General features: G+C 36.6%; 2 protein-coding genes and 1 pseudogene across 9 annotated transcripts in view; 2 read left to right on the forward strand and 1 right to left on the reverse strand.

Moving 5' to 3' along the window:
• Nucleotides 1-11019, reverse strand: part of LOC144234353 (DISP complex protein LRCH3-like) — a 28672-nt gene extending 17653 nt beyond the window's left edge. The window contains exons 1-2 of the mRNA XM_077767654.1: nt 10984-11019; nt 7694-7744 (exon numbers count right to left, since the gene is read on the reverse strand). Of these exons, the coding sequence (XP_077623780.1) occupies nt 7694-7701 (8 nt within the window). The 5' untranslated portion in view covers nt 7702-7744; nt 10984-11019. The remainder of the gene's footprint in view (nt 1-7693; nt 7745-10983) is intronic.
• DRC9 (dynein regulatory complex subunit 9) overlaps nt 1-14045 on the forward strand; it is a 93784-nt gene extending 79739 nt beyond the window's left edge. For all 8 annotated transcript variants that reach the window (XM_077767646.1, XM_077767644.1, XM_077767643.1 and 5 more), the window contains one exon: nt 13382-14045. In XM_077767646.1, coding sequence (XP_077623772.1) covers nt 13382-13413 — 32 coding nt within the window. In that variant the 3' untranslated portion in view covers nt 13414-14045. The remainder of the gene's footprint in view (nt 1-13381) is intronic.
• Nucleotides 249-2278, forward strand: LOC144234381 (large ribosomal subunit protein uL11 pseudogene; annotated as a pseudogene).
• Nucleotides 14046-19275: the final 5230 nt, after the last annotated feature.

A 19275-nucleotide genomic window follows, 5' to 3' on the forward strand; every position in this document is an offset into this window, starting at 1 on the left:
TACCTTCTCTCCTATGTATCTCCTATACTAGTTATATAACTTCCTTGAGAGAACAATCCCTCAATTTTCTATGTTGTCATTCAAATGAGGAACCTAGCTGAGAAAGGCTAGCAAAGAGTTAACAGAGATGAGAATTATAAAGGTTTTTCAGAAGTCACCCAGGTATGTGTAGCATCTTCAATAACGACTAAAGAGAAGGTTTATCAGGCTACAGATGGTATAAAGTTGGGGCCAGCATTTACAAGGACATGATGCAAGAATTTGAAAGTACTGTGGTAAATCAGAGAATTAAAAATGTTCAAAAGGCAAAATTTGAAAAACAAAAGATACAAGATGTGGCAATTATCATCTAGGAGTATAACTGAAACATTTGAGAATTACACTGGGTACTGAGCAAAATGGATACTGAAATGAGAAAAGTCAACCTAACGCTTAGAATAAGATGTGAAAAAGCTTGTTTCATGCTCAGCACCAGGTAGGCTCTAATAAGGGCTATGTTTCTACTTGGGGACTGTGGAGCCAAAATGGAAGGCAGAGAAAGCTCAAAAGGATTAACAGACTGGGAAAGGCACATAAAACAACCAGAGTTGATCTGGGGAGAAGACAAGGGCAGCATCATAATAGTTTTCAAATAAAAAGATTCTTTTTTTAAAGACTGCTAAATAACTAGAAAATCTCCACTCTGCAAAGAAGAGAAGTGTAAGCCACAGCATCGATCTAAGTTAGACAAGGGGAGAGTCTCTAACAGTGAAGATTATTAATAATTTCTTATATATTATATGATTAACAAATATGGAATCAACATTCCTAGAGGCCTTCAAATAACAACATAGCACAGGATTGCAGGCCATATTCTAACTCTGTTATTAAGCTCGAAAGCAGCCACAGAAAATAGATAAACAAATGGTAGTGGCTGTGTGCCAATAAAACTATTTACAAAAACAGGTGGCCTCGGGGCCATTGCTTGTTGACCTCTACTAGAAGAAGGTTTTAGCAGTGACACATTTGGGGATTAGGACTGAAATTATTTTGAATGCACATTAGACAACAGAGTTAATTTTATATTATTTATTAGTCAAAGTAAAATAACTCATGACAAAAAAATAACCTTTGGTAGGAAAATCAGAATGGCAGGTCAAACAGAATTTCAATATAAAGAATTAACACAGGCTCTGTGAGTATATCTAGCATGGTAACTCTTTCAAAACTTTCAAGTAAAATTAATGTTAAACTCAAATAGTTTTATAAGCTTACATGTATTTCATGCAATCCTAGATTTCACATTGCTGTTGGACCAATCAATTGGAAAAGTTAAGAACTCTTAGGCACAGCCCCTCCCCAAAGTTCCCAGTGTACTACAGTAACAAGAAAATACCTTAAGAGGCATGAAGGCAGAAGAATGAGGCAGGGAAGTAGCACAGCCCACTTGATTCAACCCTGACAGTGACTACATTTTAAAAGAGAAAGAGAAGAAACAGAAGGCAGCATTTATGTTAGCAAAATGTCAGGCAGGCAGGCAGATCTGGTCAATGAAATTAGAAAAGGAAAGGTTGTGGACAAACTTTCAAATGGTTTATTAAATACTGACAGGGCAGAAGGAATACTAGGGGAAAACCCCCTAACTTACAAAACAGGTTTCCCTTCTATATATGTCAAACTATTTCAATACCTCATACCATACCAATCAAGAAATGAAACGGTTTTTGGCATTTGGCTCAGAGGAGGCCAAGGTGCAACTATCTTCAGTCATCTCAAATCCAGGTTCATCTGGCACCAGCTGCCTCTGCCATAACACCTAAATTTGACCCCAACGACATCAAAGTCACACACCTGAGGTGTACTGGTGGGGAAGTCAGTGCCACATTTGCCCTGGCCCCCAAGACCAGGCCCCTGGGTCTGTCTCCAAAAAGGTTGGTGAACACTGCCAAGGCAATGGTAATTGGAAGGGTCTCAGGATTACAGTGAAACTGACCATTCAGAACAGACAGGCTCATACGGAAGTGGTGCCTTCTGCCTCTGCCCTGATTGTCAAAGGTCTCAAGGAACCACCAAGAGACACAAAGCAGAACAACGTTAAGCACAGCGGAACGATCACTTTCAATGAGATTGTCAACACTGCCTGATGGATGGGGCAATGATCTTTAGCTAGAGAACTCTCTGGAACCATAAAGAAATCCTGGGCACTGCTCAATCTGTGGGCTGCAATGTTGATGGCCACCGCCCTCATGACATCATAGATGACACCAACAGTGGTGCAGTGGAATGTCTAGCTAGTTAAGAACTACAAAGGAAAATATTTTGATAAATGAGAATTTGACAACCAAAAAAAAAAAGGACAGACATGATTTCTTAAAAGTGATTTTATGTGGAACTAAAACTGTGAACATCAAAACTGTTGAGCAAAATTGCCTTAGAAAATACCAAGACTCGTGCTATTCCTATTATGGGAAAAGAAATCCAGTCAAAGAGCTCATTTTAACTGAGCAGAAATGGCATGAGTAAGAACACTATTTTTTCAACATTAATCCAAATTAGATTTCTTATAATTCAATGTAACAGCTCTGATGTGAGAAAACAGAGGAATGAGGATTCTGTGTCATGCCTTGTGGATGAACCAGCATTTCATTTCTGCCTCTGTGTCCCAATGGCCTACGTGAGTATAAGAGGAATTTTCCTTTTCTCTGAATCCTTTATCCTTTCAACAACCTACATACAACTAGAAATATTGGATATATCTATTAGGTCTATTACAGGTATAATTAGAGACAGTAAGTGTTAGAATCTATTGTACAGAATTTTGATTACAGATAAAACTCAAAGCATGACAATTTTTTAATTTGGTAAAGAGTGGAAATCAGAGAAGACAGGACTTTCATCACAAAGGGCACTGGATAAGACTGTATCTATTAAAACATCAAAATGCCAAAGTCTTAAATATATTAAAATCTTTTTAAGTTAAATAACTTTTAAAAATTTAAACTAGGATATTGCAAGGAAGCAGGGTTGTGAAAAAAATTTACACTAGGATCACAAATATGTGAGTCATGGAATAAAGCACCTTATTAAACACATGTGAATGTTCAGAAAAAGGTGTGTAGATGATCAATAAAATAAATACAACTATTTTTAATGACATTTGATAGATAGCAGTATTTCTTTTTTTTGGCAGGGTGGGCAAAAAAAAAGTAACACTGTAACCTAGTCTATCTAAAGGCAGAAAAAAGTGAAGAAGGAAATGTATCAAAGAACAACACTGTAACAACAGTCATATACTGTGTATGTGTCACCTCTTCAGTTTTCCTGGGCCTCCTTAAAATCAAATGTACAGACATTACTGTCAATCTCAAACATAAAAAGGCTAAAAGCCACTGTGTTGGCAAAGGAGGACAAAAGGAGTGGAAGAGAAGAGGATGTGAAATGAGCCTAGATACTCTCTAGTTTCTAGAGATGAGATACAGATACAGATGGGATATAGATGAAAACAACAGAAGCCTGGAGGCCAGCCCTAAAAGCATGTTAGTGTCAGGGATATTAAACATCATTAATACTTATTTCAAATCTTGTATTTCAATGCTGATGCATAGGAGCACATGTACCCCAATGTTCATGGCAGCACTCTCAACAATAGCTAAAACATGGAAAGAGCCTAAGTGTCCATCAACGGAAGAATGGATCAAGAAGATGTGGTTTATCTATACCATGGAATACTACATGGCAATGAGAAAGAATGAAATCTGGCCATATGTAGTAACATGGATGGACCTTGAGGGAGTTATGCTGAGCAAAATAAGTCAGGCAGAGAAGGACAAATATCATGTTTGCACGTATAGGAGGATTAGGAGGAACTTAACTGAGGAACAAGGGGGAGAAGAAGGGGGGAAATGGTGGGGGAAAGGGAGAGAGGCAAACCATGAGAGACTCTTGAATGCTGACAAAAACTGAGGGCTGATGGATGTAGGTGGGAGGGGGGATGGGCATGGAGGAGGGCACTTGTGGGGATGAGCACTGGGTGTTATGTGGAAACTAATTTGACAATAAACTATTTGTAAAAAAAAAAAATCTTGTATTTTAAGATCTTTAAATGAAATCAAACATTTACACCTTCCTATATTATCAGACCTTTTCATCATGAAATAATTTAATGAGCAATATCAGATGCATAGTATTTATGTGTTCATTTCAGGAGTATTTATTGAGCACTTAATATATCCCAGGAACAATGATAGGGACTGAGTATAAACATAGGTAAATGCAACAGAGATTATCTCTGTTTACAGTCTCGTAGTCTAATAGGGGGTTGTAGGCTGAAGAAGAGTCATTTTAAAGATCTACCATTTAAGCTGATACCTGATAGATGAGTAGAAATTAACCAAGGAGTAAATGCAGGGAGGGAGAGGCATTCCATGCTGATGGAAATAGCATTTGCAAATTGTCGTGAGGTAGAAGCGGGCTTGCTATATTTGAAAAGCTGAAAAAATGCTGGTGTAGAATAAGCCCAGAGATGAGAGAGAGAGAGTATGCAGGAGCTTGCAGGCCATGTTAAGAAAGACCTTTATTCTACCATATGAAGCTACTGAAGAGAAGTCTTGAGAAAAGCAGATATATGATTTTAAAATATGACTTTTTGCACAGTGCTGGATACTATTTGGCATATAAAATATGTGAGACACAGTCCTTTTAAAGGGCATCTTATTTAGGTCAAACATGAATACTGGTAAGTAAAATACAAGCGTATGTGTTTTGAAAATGGCTTAAAGCCATTTCAGACTTCACGCCAAAGGGATTTATTTTTCCAAATTCCACATTTCCTTGACAAAGAAGTGTGGGCGTTCAAACTTATGTCACTTCCTATATGTTATTAAATCCCATCTTCAGTCTTCTAAATTGTTTTCCATTGTAGTGTGAGGGACAATACACCATGGTGTTTAATAGCAGGTTCTCAAGTCAGCCAGATCTGGATTTGAATCCAATTTTGCACTTACTAGCTATGTGACCTCAGACAAATATTCTGGACAGAACATCTGTGCCTCAGTAATCATTTGTAAAAAGGTGATCAGTTTAACCTTAACTTTTAAGATCACTATGAGGAGTAAATGAGATAATTCTAGTAAAGTGTCTGGATCATCACAGGCTCCAGTATTTTTCTCCATTTATTTAAATCATTTGCTTCTTACACCAGTTAATTTCCACTAAAACTCCAGAGGGTGGTGGTTTTATTTGTCTGTAAGACTGCCCAGTTAAAATGTGCTTTATCCATCTCAAAGGAAATGATAATTGCAGAACACACGGAAATTTTGACAATGGAAGTTTATGTAAGAAGGTCTCATGCTGAAGTGTGCAGTTCATGCAGCAGTATGCACAAGGGCGCAGTTACCAGCACGTAAGACAGGAATTGCTAAACACAGACTTTTGAACTGCTAGTTTTCAACACTACTGTAAAAAAAATATCATAAAACATGACAGGGAAAGCAATTATGTGAATGTTAGAATTCTCTTGCAAGGCTGACAAAAGTAAGATTTTTCAACACAGCTCCTACGTTATACTCATTTTCTGCTGAAGAAACAGGCAATAAAAGTAAACCAGTGCTAAAAATGATCAGTATATAACATTCCAAGTTAATGTTTCCCAGAATTTAAAAAATGGGCATGAGGGTAATCTTGAGAAGTAAGTATATGTGAAAAGTTTGGGATTTTCAGTATCTTAAAATAGATAATAAAATAGGATGGCAAATATACAGTTGTGTAATTAGTGTCATGGAGTAAAGAAATTCATTTAACACACAGATGACTCATGAACCAAATTAATGATTAATAAAGTGCACCTGTAATCAGAAATGTTGTTTAAAAAACTAATATGTCCTCTCCTCCCAACCCACATATGAAGCTAATATGGTCTGCAGTATGAATGTTTTACTTTTGGAAACACTAACAAAGCTATTTGAATCATGGCTGCAGAACCCTGGAACACCGGGTAAGTCATGAACAGTAATGGAGGGAAACACTTGCAGCTATTTGTAAAGCATTTAGTAATGACGCTCATCATGTTTTATGATACATAATTTCTGAATGAAAAGTATAATTAACTATTCTCCAAACTCGACACAGCAATACATAACTCTGTTTTGTGCAAGGCTCTTACCACTAACAAGGCACTATCATCAGTGTGCTGAGACCTTCTGGATGGGAAGGGGCACTGGAGAGGCGGAGAGAAATGAAGCAATGTCAAAAACAAACGATGCACACACATGACATATTTCACAAGTAACACAAGCGAAGCGGTATATCAAGACATAATGAAGATGCTAACATATAGGATCACATTCACAATCATTTTGAATTTATGTATCATAATAGCTAATAAACTGATTCTGAGTGATGATTTTCTTCCAAAGAACTTAATTCCAAATATGATCTGACTGCTTAAAAACTAAGCAAGGAGGGAACAGGGATTATTCTCTATCCCCAGAAGAGAAAGCTGAAGTATAAATGTAGCAGTAACAAAGAATTTGTGGACATTTAATGAGTCAGTGACAAATTAAAACAATAAATCCAAGAGTCATGATTTCTAGTCTATGCTCTCTTCATTACCTTTCTCAGACAAGAGGACAACTAGAAATTTAAACACTGTACACCCTATTTTCCTGAGAAGCTTTAATTTTTAAATAATGAATTTCTCCAGAATGACCATTAAGAAGAAAATTTGAGGGTAAAAAAAGAAGCGGTTATTAACTTATTAAACTCTGTCAAAGGTCTGTTCCTTTATTATTACCCTGCAAACAAAACGACTGAAAAGGCTGAGTGAATCTTTCAGGTATTAGACCAATGCGTAAGTTCTAAGATAAACAAGAAGTAGTACTGGTACATCCAATCAATAAGATAAGGAAAAAAATGCTTTATAATAGATCGTTTAAAACATTTCAAACAATGTATTTTACATTCCAGAATAACTTGTGCTTTAAAAACTCTGTGAAACTTCATGTTTGCCAAGTCCCATGTGTTAGGTCTTCATGTAATTTAGTTTACAGAAAACAGATTCAAAATTCACACAAAACAATACCTTTAAGCATTTTTAAGGAAGCAGTGATCATAAACTGAAAACATGAGAAGGCAAAGATAAAGAAAAATGGTTTTAAAAGCTGACTGCAATACAAATACTTATTTAATAAGTTTCATTTTAACAGATCAAAATAGGTAAATTTTAAAAAATGCTTAAGCAATTAATTTTGTATGTTAACTTGCAATGAAAATGTACTATTTAATATTATAAAACTACTATGTACACTGTGTAATCAATAACATACACACTCAGGAAATGACCCCTGGAGCTGAGATATATGTAGTACCTTTCTGTTCAATACCAACACCGTTTACTGGTGCCAGATAGAGCTCCCTGGACTACCTCTAACTACACAGTATGCTTTGAAAATAGATAAGGGAGATGATACTTCGGTGGGGATGGAGGAAGGAAATAAATGATCTCCAGATGAATTAGTATAGACTAAAAACCCCCTGATCTATAGACTTGGGTTAACTCCCTAGCCCATATCTTCTACTCCTGAATAAGTGGAATTTTGTGAGGGGAAAAGGAAATTGGCAATATTTTGATCACTGAAATCACATGATAATCGCATGCAAACATTTCATTTCCAGTGTAATAAAAATTTCCAAAGAGAAAGTGATTATATAGACTTACCTCACCATCTAGGGAAGGTTGCTGTTTTTGTGGACTTTGTGATGCTTTGTGCTATATACCCCAAAGCGCCCCCCCCAAAAAGGGAAGTTGGTTAGAATCTGAAACACTGGAAATGATAAATTCTATTTACCAAAATAATCAGCCAGACTAGTTTCTGTCTCTCTCGTGTGCAGCACTTTGCCAGATTTACTGGTTGGAAGATGTCACCCTTTCCCTTAAACAGCTTACAATTAAACAGGGAAGAGCAACAAACTAACAGTATTTCATGTGTCTATAAGCATTTATAAATAAAAATACAAAAAATGTATGTTTTTTATATGTGCATGCAAACAAACACAGTCCCAGTCAGAATAGTGATCTCTCACTATATTCTCTCAGTGAACTCATTCTCTCTCTCTCTACTGCTAACACCCTTAACTTCCTCCCATCAGCCAAATTTCAGGTTTGCATTTTCAACTGCCTGTGGAAACTCCCTGTTTGGAAACCCACGGTCACCTCATGTTCAGCATATTCAAAAACAAATCCATAAATTCCCATATTAATTGGCTCTTTCCCCAATTTGCTAATTTCTACTATGTCAAATAATTATACCATCTGTATAATCGGAGTTTTATAATGTATTCTTATATACATTATGTTAAATGATTCTTTTTACTCTCTCAGATACACAAACATCACAATCATATTCTTTTTTTTTCATAAGTTTTAGCTATTTATTTTTGAGAGAGAGAGAGACAGAGCACGAGCAGGGGAGGGTCAGAGAGAGAGGGAGACACAGAATCCGAAGCAGGTTCCAGGCTCTGAGCTGTCAGCACAGAGCTTGACGCGTGGCTAGAACTCACAAGCTGTGAGATCATATCTGAGCCGAAGTCGGATGCTTAACTAACTGAGTTAAGCCCCCATAATCATATTCATTTAAAGACAAAAGAATTGAGGACAAGAGAAGTTATATGATATGTGCAAGGTCCACAAATCTGGAAAGTAGCATAACTGAGATTTGTACCTACATCTTCTGATCCCAAATCCTACATTCTTTCCACCAAGCTAGACTCCTTTTCAAACTATTCTCTCAGCCTCAAAATCTTGCTTTGGGTTTTCCTTTTTTCCCCCACTCATCTTCAGTGATTTATTCAACATTTACTATATCTATGTATAAAATATAATAAAACCTCTCTTAAAATCTCTTAATTTACAAAACCCATTGTGGTGGTAAGGGGTGCAACACTCACCACACTAGTAAAAGTATTAGGTGCACCTATAAGAATTCTGAAATAGTTAATATTACATCTATGAGGAAATTAAAAGCCCAGAATGATTCAGTAACTTTCCCAAAGCCAAGCACATAATGAGTAGCAAAGCTGGATTCATATTCAGATATTTCTGATTCTTTTTTTAAAATTTATTTATTTTTTTAGATTTTTAAAGTTTATTTATTTTAAGAGAGAGAGAGAGAGAGAGAGAGCACAAGCAGGGGAGGGGCAAAGAGAAAGAGAGACAGAATCCCAAGCAGGCTCCACGCCATCAGTGCAGAACCCGATATGGGACTCAAACTCACCAACTGCTGAGATCATGACCTGAGCCAAGATCAAGAGTTGGATGCTTAACTGACTGCACCACCCAGGCCGCGCCTATTTACTTATTTTTGAGAGAGAAAGGGATGGGGGGAGGGACAGAGAGAGAAAGAGAATCCCAAGCAGGCTCTGTGCTGTCAGCGGTCAGCACAGAGCCCAATATGGGGCTCAAACTCACGGACTGTGAGATCATGACCTGAACTGAAATCAAGAGTCAGACACTTAACTGACTGAGCCACCCAGGTGCCTCCAGACATTTCTGACTTTAAGCTCTTACCACTATGTAACACTGCCTCTCCTTAGGAACCTCAGAAATCATCTGGTTTTATGGCTTCATTCTGCACCCTAGTTTAACTGTTCCAATTACTGTTTCATTTTCCTCATCTCTTTCTTTTTAACACATTCTAACACGAGCAGATCAGTTTTTCAGAAGTACCTTTCCTCTCATGTTTTTCTCCTGCTTAAGAACTTAGAATTGTTCCCTTCTACCTAAAAGATCAAGATCAAACTCTTATTTGATAGTTAATACAAAACATCCACAATGTGATGGTCTCTTACTAGCTCTGTGATGTCTACAGAAGGCAAGTTAAATGATAAATGAGTTAACGCAGAATGCACAGAACAGTGCTTAGGATGTAGTATGTGTCAGCCATCATTATTTACTGACAGTACCACATTCTGGTCACAGGTGAGGGTTTAGAGCTAGCCTTTTTTCTTTAAAGAAACTTTTCATTTTAGGTCAACCTTATTTCCATTTTCTGTGAGCTTAAAAGATCATCATCAAGGGCTTGATGTATTTGGAAAAAAAAAAAAGAGAATTTTTTCACGTGTATGGTACTTAAAGAAGATGGTCTTTGGCTAGTTATAAAACACGAGAGAGGAAGCTTTTGGGAGCCAAGAGTGATTCATTCATTTAATCATTCCTTTAACAACTACGGGCTGACACTTGCTAAGATCTAGGGATGGAGCAGTGAATAAACAAGACAGATACACTCCCTGTCTTCATGGTGTTTACGGATAAATGGAAGAGACAGGTATCAAACAAACAAAAATAGAAATAATTCTTATGAAGAGAAAAATCCAAGGTGACTTCCAAATAAAAAGGCTTTAAACAATAGAGGCAAAAAAAAAAAAAAAAAAAGTTGAACCAGGTTTAGATGCAACTGTAGAGACTATAAAATTAAAAAAAGAAAGAAAGAAAAAGTATTAACAGGGGTTGTTAGCTGAGTAGACGTGGAGAGAACAGAAAGGAAAGAATCTAAGATGATTCTAAAGTATTAAGCCTGTGACCCTCACACTGTTTTGGTACTCACCAGAGTGAGGAAGTCAGATGGGCTTGGACAACAGTAGTTCACATTTGCATGGCACTTTAAAGTTTACATGGCACTTGCACTTTCATGATCTAACCAATCTTTATTAATGGACTGAGGAAATGGAAGCTGGAGAGTAAAGTGAGATGTCTAAAGACAGATCGCTAATGAAGAGGAAGAGACTACTGTCCCAAGTACAAGATGATCACTTCACAGCCTACCTTACAGGAGGACAATTCATGTAATCACAAGCAGGAGACAGTTACGCTATTTACTCGAGATTCCACATAGTGAGAAAAAAGAAAGTTGACACTTTAATTAAGACAAACACTGACAGCCTCAGCAAAACAAATAAGTACTTACTTCTAAAACAATTTAGGAATGTCAATGAAATTTGGCAAAATTTCACCTTGACAAAGTCCAGGACAGCATCTCTTTGAATCTGCTTGGTCCTTATTTTCTCCTCCTCATACTGTAGGGCTGCAAGCTGGGCCTCTCTCCGAGTACGCTCTACTAATTGTTCTCTTCTCCGATGAAGTTCCAAGTCTGCATGTGATAACTGGAACAAAAGTATTTTGCATTTGCAAGTGGGGCTAAAGGTCAACTTATCAATATCAATATAATCAATGTAGGGAACCAATACTGACCCAAGCAATTTCTACTTTGCAGTCACCTAGCATTTCTTTTTTTTGTTAATTTTTTTTCATGTTTTTTATTTATTTCTGAGAGAGAGAGAGAGACAGCATGAACTGGGGAGGGTCAGAGACAGAGGGAGACAGATTCTGAAACAGGCTCCAGGCTCTGAGCTAGCTGTCAGCACAGAGCCCGACACGGGGCTCGAGCTCACGAACCGTGAGATCATGACCTGAGCCGAAGTCGGATACATAACCAACTGAGCCACCCAGGTGCCCCATCTAGCATTTCTTTAAATGTGTTTACTGCTAATCATCTCCCATCTTTCTGTACTGTGTTTTTATATGCATTATAAAGCCATCATGTCAATAAAGATTTATTTTGTGTCTAGGGTCTAAAAGCATTGTTAACAAGTATTAGGTACACATGTTACATTAACTGTATTTTAGAGGAGACAAGTAGTAAAGTTTACAGATGTCTGGCAATTAATGGTACTTTAAGTATTATAAAAATAGAAAATCATTTTAGTTGAAAATCAGAACTAAAACAGAAAAAAAACAAAACAAATTTACCTGATTATGATTTGGTGATAGTGACATGAGAGAAGATGGCTCAGATGAAACCCTGACCCAAAAAAGAAAAAAAAAAAGGAAAGAAAAAATTATTTGGCAAGACAGGCAGCATATAAAAGACAAGTAAAATTTTACTGTTAATGTAGCCTTCTATTAATCAATAGGCAAACTGTCTGGTCAGCAATGAAAGACTGACTGCATTTTGTAAACCTGAGCTCAAGTCATTAAATTAAGCTACAGGAATACCTGATGTCTCCAACTCACATTTCCTGCGATGATATCACTGATCAAGCTACAGAGAGTCAACAATGGTATCGGCCAGTGCTGACCAGACATTTGAGATCACTTTTCAAATAGCATCATTTCATGACAGCATACATAACTATTATCTTCTTCATTACCATGACTGAAACAAGATACATGTAAATAGAGATCGTTTTATCTACAAAGTTATTTTATCAACTGAAATCTGGAATATGGCAAAACCTGGTCACTATAGTTGTAAAGCACCCTCCTCCCATCTTCAACTGATGTAGCAATTTTAATAACAAAAGTAAAGATTCTGTTGATTTTTATTTTTAAGAAGAAGACGAAAACTGATTTGATGTTTTAAGAAAAACAGTAAAAAATTGCTTCTAAGCTTTATTAATGCTAAATCTTTTTTTTCCAAGGATTTTATTTATTTTTATTTTTTTAAGGATCTTATTTGTAAGTAACCTCTACACCCAAAGTGGGGCTCGAACTCACAATCCCGAAATCAGCAGTTGCATGTTCTACCAACCAAGCCAGCCAGGCACCCCTACCAATGCTAAATGTTATAATTTGGTATTTATCTTTTTCCTGAATTGGATTTAGTGTTTCAAGTGTCTAGTACTCATTTGTCTCTCTGAACTAACAATGGTGGGAGAAAGTGGCTTTTGACATTTAGCACCTAAAATTTTAAACTATGATTACTAGTCTGTCAAGTTGATTTTAATGCATTAAATTAGTGTGTTACAAGGCAAGAAAAAAAAAAGTCTCCCAAAGCTCTGGTAGTTTCTTATTACTGATTAATAATACAAATTCTTCAACCTGGCTCTCAGGATTCTCACCCCATTTCAGAAACATGCCCACTATGCAATCTTTTCTCCAGCAAGATCCCCTCACTTGTCATTATTAATTCCTTACTTTAAGCCTCTTCAATAGATTCCAACCTATGGAGATCTTCTTAGAAAAGATCTTTTTTAGAATCTTTTTCTTTAAAATTGGGACTTTCTCTCTTGAAGTACATGTGTAATTAATACTTCTTTTGCGTTTATCAACTGTGATTTGTGTTATTTTTTTGGACAGTACTTTTCAGAGGCAAACATAGAAACTAACAATCCTTGAGCTGCTATCATGCACTCCATATGCCTTGTGAAGTACTTTATACACAGTGTTTCTCAATTACTCCTCATGCAATCTTATGCAGTAAGAACTATTAGAATCCTCATTCTACAGTTGGGAAGCTGAGAAATGGAAGTTAAGTAACTCTCCCAAGGTGATGCAGCCAGTAGTCTTTATCTATCTGATTTGAATTCTTATCTGTCTGACTCAACCGTAGTTTGCTCTCTCATCTTCTAGGTATGCAGCCAACAAGAACTGGAGGTGCCTGAGAAACCATGGAGTCCAAACCATAGCTTTACAAACTGAGGTCCTCAGAGGTTTAGTGACGGTTGCTGCAGGCAAAGCCTGGATGAAAATTCAAGCCACCTGACTTGGAGATTAGTGGCTCCTACTATACCATACTTCTCCACTCTACAGCAGCAGAATGTAGGAAGGAGAAAGCGAAGAACACAGATTTAAAAGCATATGGACACACACACAGGAAAAAAAGGACCTGCAATGGCCAGAGTAAGCTGTGAAAGTTAAAGATGGAGGCAGAGCATGAAGCATGGCATATGAGAGAATAAAACTGGTAGCAAAGAAGGCATCTGAGAACTGACAGCTTCCACAAGCTGATCACCAGGTGCTAATGTGGGCCCATCATGACTTGGGTGCTCCTAGATGTCATCATGCTGCTTCGTTCAGGCATACGACCTTTTCATCTATGAATATGTTTCTCAGTAGCAGTGTCTTAATATGTTGGATAATTTTTCTGTTGTACCAGCTTGTCCTGTACATTACAGGTAGTTTAGCCTTAATGCCTGCCAGTAACACTTTTTGGCAACCAATTCCCAACAAATAAACACATTTTTCAAATATCCACTACAACCTATTGAGAAACACTGGCTTACCCTATACTTTCCTAAACTAAAAAATATAATAAAAAAGCAAAGTAAAGAAGTACAAAAGCAAAATGTTCTCTTTCCCTCCACATTTATTTTCTTATATTCGTTACAAATCTTTGAAGTATTCACAAAATTCTTTTTTTTTAAATTTTTATGCATGAAAATTTTGAAAAAAATTATTTTATATGACCTCAAGAGTATAGCCATAGTTTTTACCTTTATTAAAATAATTAAAATAGCACCCAAAAAGTTTTGATGGAAATTTTAATTTTTTAAAGGTACATAATAAATTACTTAATAACTCCCTTAGACAAGGTTTAAAATAAAACTTAAGCTGGGCAAAAAACTTCCTTCAATTTTTACTAATCTTTCCCAACCTTTTCCTTATCACTCCTAGTCAAAGGCTTTCTTTTTTAAATTTTTAATGTTTATTTATTTTTAAGAGTGAGAATGAGAGAGAGCATGAGTGGGGGAGGAGCAGAGAGAGAGGGAGACTCAGAATCCAAAGTAGGCTTCAGGCTTTGAGCTATCAGCACAGAGCCTTATGCAGGGCTCGAACCCACAAACCATGAGATCACGACCTGAGCCGACGTTGGACACTCAACCGACTAAGCCACCCAGGCGCCCCTAGTCAAAGGTTTTCAAGAGAAAAGTAGAGAAGAGACAAGAAGAGAAGAGAAGAAAGGGGAAGAGAAGAGAAGAGAGGGTTGGTAGGGTAAGATTTTTAGCTGGGTTATAGCCAATAAAGAAGGAGACATGAGTGAGTCTGGGAGAAGCAACATGGTCTAGTGGCTAAAGGCATGAACTTTAGAATTAGTTGTGACTGAGGGTCTGTCACTTACTAGTAGGTGACTATGAATGTAATTGGAAAACTATTAGGTCTGAAAACATAGGCTCAGGTAAGTGAAGAATTCCTCAGTACAGGCAGAGCAAAAATTTATAAAAAGTAGTAAAAACAGGAACTCTGGGTTAAGGTTTAGTAGAAAGACTTTTGGCTCCCATGAAATCCATCCCCAGTGTTACTCCAGTAAATATGTTACAAGTCAAAAAGGACTCTGCAAATGAAATTACGGTTACTAACTGGTTGACCTTAAAATGGGAAGATTATCCAAGTGGGGCTAATAAAATCACAGGAACCCTTAAAAGCACAAGAGAGCAGGGATGAGGGAGGGGCAATTGGAGGGAAGTGGTCAAAGCTACAAACTTCCAGCTATCAGACAAATAAGTACTAGGGATGTAATGTACAACATGATGACTACAGTTAGCCCTGCTGTTGATTCCTACGAAAGTTGTTAAGAGAGTAATCCCTAAGAGTTCTCATAAGGTGAAAAAAATTATTTTTTATTGTATCTATGAGATGATAGCTATTAACTAAACTTACTGGTGTAAGCATTTCACAATATATGTAATTTAAACCATCACACTGTATGCCTTAAACTTCTATACAGTGACATATGTTAATTATTTCTCAATAAAACGGGGAAGGGGGAAAGAAGGCAAGAGAGTTTGTGGGACGTGATAGAAAGGGAAATCAGAGAGATTCAAAATGTGAGAAGAAATAGATTCAAAACAGCTTGCCATAGGACTTGACGATGGAGGGAGCCATGAATCAAGGACTGTGGGTAGACTCCAGAAGCTAAAACTGAGACCCAGCTGATAGCCAGCAAAGCAACAGGGACGTCAGTCCTATAACCGCATAGAATTGAATTCTGTCAACAACCTGGGTGAGCCTGCAAGTGGGTTCTCCCCTAGGGTCTCCAGGTAAAAATCTAGGCCAGCCAGTACTTTGGCTATGGCTTGCCAGACCCTAAGTGGAGAATGAAGGCAAGCCTGCCCAGACTGTTATCCCACAGAATTATTATGTTTTAAGCTGCTAAATTTGTGGTAATTTGTTACTAAATTCCAGAGATCCTGAGCCTTCCTTATGATAGATGCAGGAGGTAAGAGGGACAGGAGATAAAGAAAGGACCCAACCAAAGTGGAAAAACACAACAGGAAACCCCTGTGTGAAACTGGAATCTCAAAAGACCACAGTCTCAATTTAAGGACACAAGGCAACTAAAAAGCCTTTCTGAGATGAACTTCAATTTCAAAGATTTGAAATTTAGGGTGCCTGGGTGACTCAGTCAGTTAAGCATCTGACTCTTGATTTTGGCTTAGGCCAAGATCTCACAGTTGGTGAAATCAAGGCCCACGTCGGACTCTGCACTCATAGCTCTTTCTCTCTCTCAAAATAATAATCATTAAAAAAGAGATATGAAATACAACTAAATCCCCATGAACTAACCTATGAGACTATGAAAGGCCAATTATGAGATTTCTTTCTTTCACTATTCTCCCACATTTTCTTTACCCATCTATATCTCAGGTTCCAAAACAGGTTTAATATCTTGTCAAGTATAAAGAACTATGAATGACACTTTCCACAAAGGAAAATCACATTTAAGAATAAGTATGTCAAGTCTACTACTTTAAGACTTCATACAGGGCCCCTGGATGGCTCAGTTGGTTAAGCATCTGACTCTTGATTTTGGCTTAGGTCATGATCTCACGGTTCATGGGATGCAGTCCTGCACCAGGCTCTGTACTGAGTGTGAAGCCTGCTTGAATTATTCTCTCCCTCTCTCTCTCTCTGCCCCTCTCCCTGGCTTGCAGTCTCTCTGAAAAATAAATACACTTAAAAAGAAAACCAAACAAACATCAAGTAGTTAAAAAAAAAAAAAAGACTTTATACGAAAAAGAGGAAGCAAAGACCCAAAGTCTGTGAATTTTTCAACTACTGTGATACAGTGTATGGCAAGAAACTTTGGAATTCAAGAATAAGCAGTGGTGCTCTAAGCAGTCAAGTTAATTTTAGAAATATTCTGAGGCACTAAGTGTAGTGAAAAGATCATCTCAATTGAGATAGAATGAGGATATGTATTGCTGTCTCTGTCTAGCTCCCTGTTTCTAGTCAAAAGTTTAGGGAAAAAAAATTTTCAGGACTCCTGAAATTCATTTAGCCCTCTTAATGCATAAATCCAGACACCACTACAGAATCTCCTTCCTATTAAGTATCTTCAAATCAAATAATTATACAAGTAATGGTTTATGCAATCTGAATTTAGAATCAATAAATCAATTTTACTTCTTTTTCTATTACATGAGCAAAAAGCACACTGTCATTCAGCTCTAAATACACAGTATCTAAAACACACAGTCTCTAAGTATCTTCATCATACACAAATCTGCACAAAACCAAAATCATTTCATGCTCTCACCTAATGAGTTTTAAAGACAAAACAGAGTTTTAAAAAGAATTGGTTTCTCCAAACCTGTTTTGATATGAATATCTTCTCATGTCTTCTGTTTTTTGAAACTCCCTCAGAGGTACTGGCTTTATGGGTGATCCCTAGGCCAAAAGAACAGAAAAAAATCAATTTAACATATGAATCCACAACACTGTGACTACTACATAGTTCACGTTCAACTTGGCACTTAGAGATCTGTATATTACACTAAAAAATATTTCAACAAAATATTCAAATGTAAATTTTTATGTTTAAAAGCATTCATTATAAGCTATATGACTGCTTTGGTAAACAAAACACTATGTATAATCCCAAAACACTTATTCTTTTTTTAAATTAATTTTTTAATGCTTTACTTATTTATGAGAGAGAGAGAGCGCGCGCGCGCAGAGGAGGGTCAGAGAGAGACACACACACAGAATCCGAAACAGGCTCCAGGCTAGCTGTCAGCACAGAGCCCGATGCAGGGCCCAAACCCACAAACCGTGTGATCATGGCCCGAGCTGAAGTCGGATGCTTAACTGACTGAGCCATCCAGGCGCTCCCCAAAACACTTATTCTTTAAAAAGTGGATTTCTTTCTCACTGTATTATATAAATTACACTGACCATACAGTAATATTTAGTAAATGATAAGGTGTTCGAACTTGAGAAGATTTTAGGTGTTATCTAATACAAATTTCCATCCAGAACAGGAATTTCTACCTGCCCTACCCTGACTTGTGCTCAGCCTCTCTTCAATATTTCTAGTAAGGGGGAAATTCACTGGGCAGATTCCATTTCTTTACTTCTTCATTATTACAAATTGTTACTTATGTTGGTTATACAAATAGTCCTGGGGATGTTGGAATATTAAGATAAAGCAAAAAGTAACTTCTCTTTATGGTAAAGCATGGTGTTAAGTAAAAGAAAAACATATGCGGTTTAGTTTATTTATAAACTAAAGGGTAAAGGTCATTTTAAAAAACATTACTGAGGAAAATTAAACTGGACTCGGTGATAGGGACCACACAGTGAACAATAAAATTATAAGTCAAAGGTAAAGGCTTACTGATTATCACAACATGTATTTTGTCAAATGAGAATCTATAGAAGCAATACAATCTTAGTTCAACACCAAAAATAATCATTAAAATGGGTATTCTTAAAGGGAAAGAAAACCATCTTATCCAAAAAACATATCTGAAAATCAAATGTTAAACTATTTATAGTCTATCTTCAAGAAATAGTTGCCTCATATAGAATTAGAAAATCTTTGGTGAGTTACTGCAAAAGGCTAAAGCAGACTCCTTTAAAGTTTAGGCCTGAGGATCATACAGAATGAGATATCATTCTAGTACTCTGATCAAAGAATAATTATTCTAATTTCAGTGAATATGCCTTTTTAAATTAAACAAAAATCTCTCCTAGTATGTTAACATCAGTGATTTAGCACTCTGGTTTTACAATACTGCAATTATTGTTAGAGGTACATGAAATTTCCATGATAAAATGAATGTGACATTGGTTTCATGTCATATCCTATAAATATAAGCTATACCTTATTTTATCATAATACCTCTCTATATACCGCTATATATGTGAGAGGTATTATAACAAAATTAAACAATAGCAGAGTGTTTAAAATCTCAAATAGCTTCATTTCTTTTAACAACTCTTTTTCAGATCATATTCAAGAATATAAAAAATATTTCTTCACTGGCTATTAAACCATCTAAAATAATGCTTACTTCATCATATTTTTATAGATGCTAAGCTGTAGAAAACCGTAGGACACATAAGTCATAACGACCCTTATGACATAGAATCAGAAAGACTACCACACAAGTATAGATGGAATTAAAAAATGTACAAAATAGCAAATATAATGGCTTTAACAAATGATACTATAATTTTTCACTAGTATAATACACAAGCATTTTCACTTTTAGTAGAGATACCTCATCTCTGCAGTCTAA

Source organism: Crocuta crocuta, unplaced genomic scaffold (genome assembly GCF_008692635.1).
Source record: "Crocuta crocuta isolate KB4526 unplaced genomic scaffold, BGI_CrCroc_1.0 scaffold45, whole genome shotgun sequence".
NCBI classification, from domain to species: domain Eukaryota; kingdom Metazoa; phylum Chordata; class Mammalia; order Carnivora; family Hyaenidae; genus Crocuta; species Crocuta crocuta.